At 48.0% G+C, this 1,087-nt stretch overlaps 1 protein-coding gene across 1 annotated transcript; it reads right to left on the reverse strand.

Moving 5' to 3' along the window:
• Window positions 1–3: 3 nt before the first annotated feature.
• On the reverse strand, window positions 4–1,083 carry LOC111650499 (tripartite motif-containing protein 16-like; the record flags this gene model as incomplete). Its single annotated transcript, XM_023400399.2, has 1 exon — window positions 4–1,083. A coding segment is annotated over one exon (1,080 nt), but the record flags the coding sequence as incomplete, so codon positions are not given.
• Between the last annotated feature and the right edge of the window lie 4 nt (window positions 1,084–1,087).

Consider the following 1,087-nt stretch of genomic DNA (forward strand, 5'->3'; position numbering starts at 1 on the left):
CGACTCTCTGACCACTCCTAAAATCCAGTCAGTCTTTCCTTTAACCTGAACCTCAAAGTAAAATCTGCTTGAACAGAAACTCTGCTTTCCTAAGACAATAACACAGTGAGAAAATCTCTCTGGATTGTCTGGGAGATTCTTCCTCAAGTAACCATGATTTACTTGTTTTCCATCATCAGACAGGATGAGCCAGTGATGTGCTGTATCAGGATCCAGAGTCACATCCTCTGCATACTGCTGGACTGTCTTCAGCTCAGCCTCAAACAGCTTCTTCATCTCTTCACTGAGTGTCTCCTCCAGCTGAGCCACAGCTCTCACCACAGTCCTCTCATATGATGGTGGACGGACTCTGACCTCTGTCCAGTCCTTGGTGGGTGGAGCAGCTTTCAGGGATGGGAAGCTTTGGAGGAGGTGGAGGTGGTCTTCAGAGAGTGAGAGCTGCTCCACCTCAGTGCTTCTCTTCATCAGCTCAGAGATTTCCTGTTCCAGCTCTGTGATGAAGTCTTCAGCCTGTTTCTCTGTGGTTTTCTGTTTGTCTTCAATCTCGTCAATGAGATTATTCAAGCTTCTCTGGACAGACTCCATCAGAGCAGTGAAGACCTGAACACCTTCTCCTATCTCAATGTTTGCTTTTTCCTTGCTGAAGTTGACTTGCCGTTTGAACTCCTGAATCTTCAGTCGTCTCTTCTGGATCATTTGCTGAATTTCAGCCTCTGTCTTCTCCAGCTCTGCCTTCTTTCCTTCATATCCTTCTTTCAGAGGAACAAACTCATGTGTCTTGTGGTCTAAAACAGAGCAGAGCATGCAGACACATGTCTGGTCGGTCTGACAGAACAGCTCCAGAGGTTTATCGTGCTTCGTACACATCCTGTCTTCCAGGTTCTCCACAGGGTCGATCAGCTGATGTCTTTTCAGGCCTGACACTGTCAGGTGAGGCTCCAGGTGAGTCTCACAGTAGGAGGTCAGACACACCAGGCAGGACTTCAGGGCCTTCAGTTTGGTTCCAGTGCAGACGTCACAGGGAACTTCTCCTGGTTTGGAAACTTGTTGCTCTGAGCTGCTGCTGCTGGTTTTCTGTTGAGCTTCA

Source organism: Seriola lalandi, unplaced genomic scaffold (genome assembly GCF_002814215.2).
Source record: "Seriola lalandi dorsalis isolate HSWRI2012SDOR001 ecotype SW California unplaced genomic scaffold, Sedor1 jcf7180002052302, whole genome shotgun sequence".
Classification (NCBI taxonomy): Eukaryota; Metazoa; Chordata; class Actinopteri; order Carangiformes; family Carangidae; genus Seriola; species Seriola lalandi.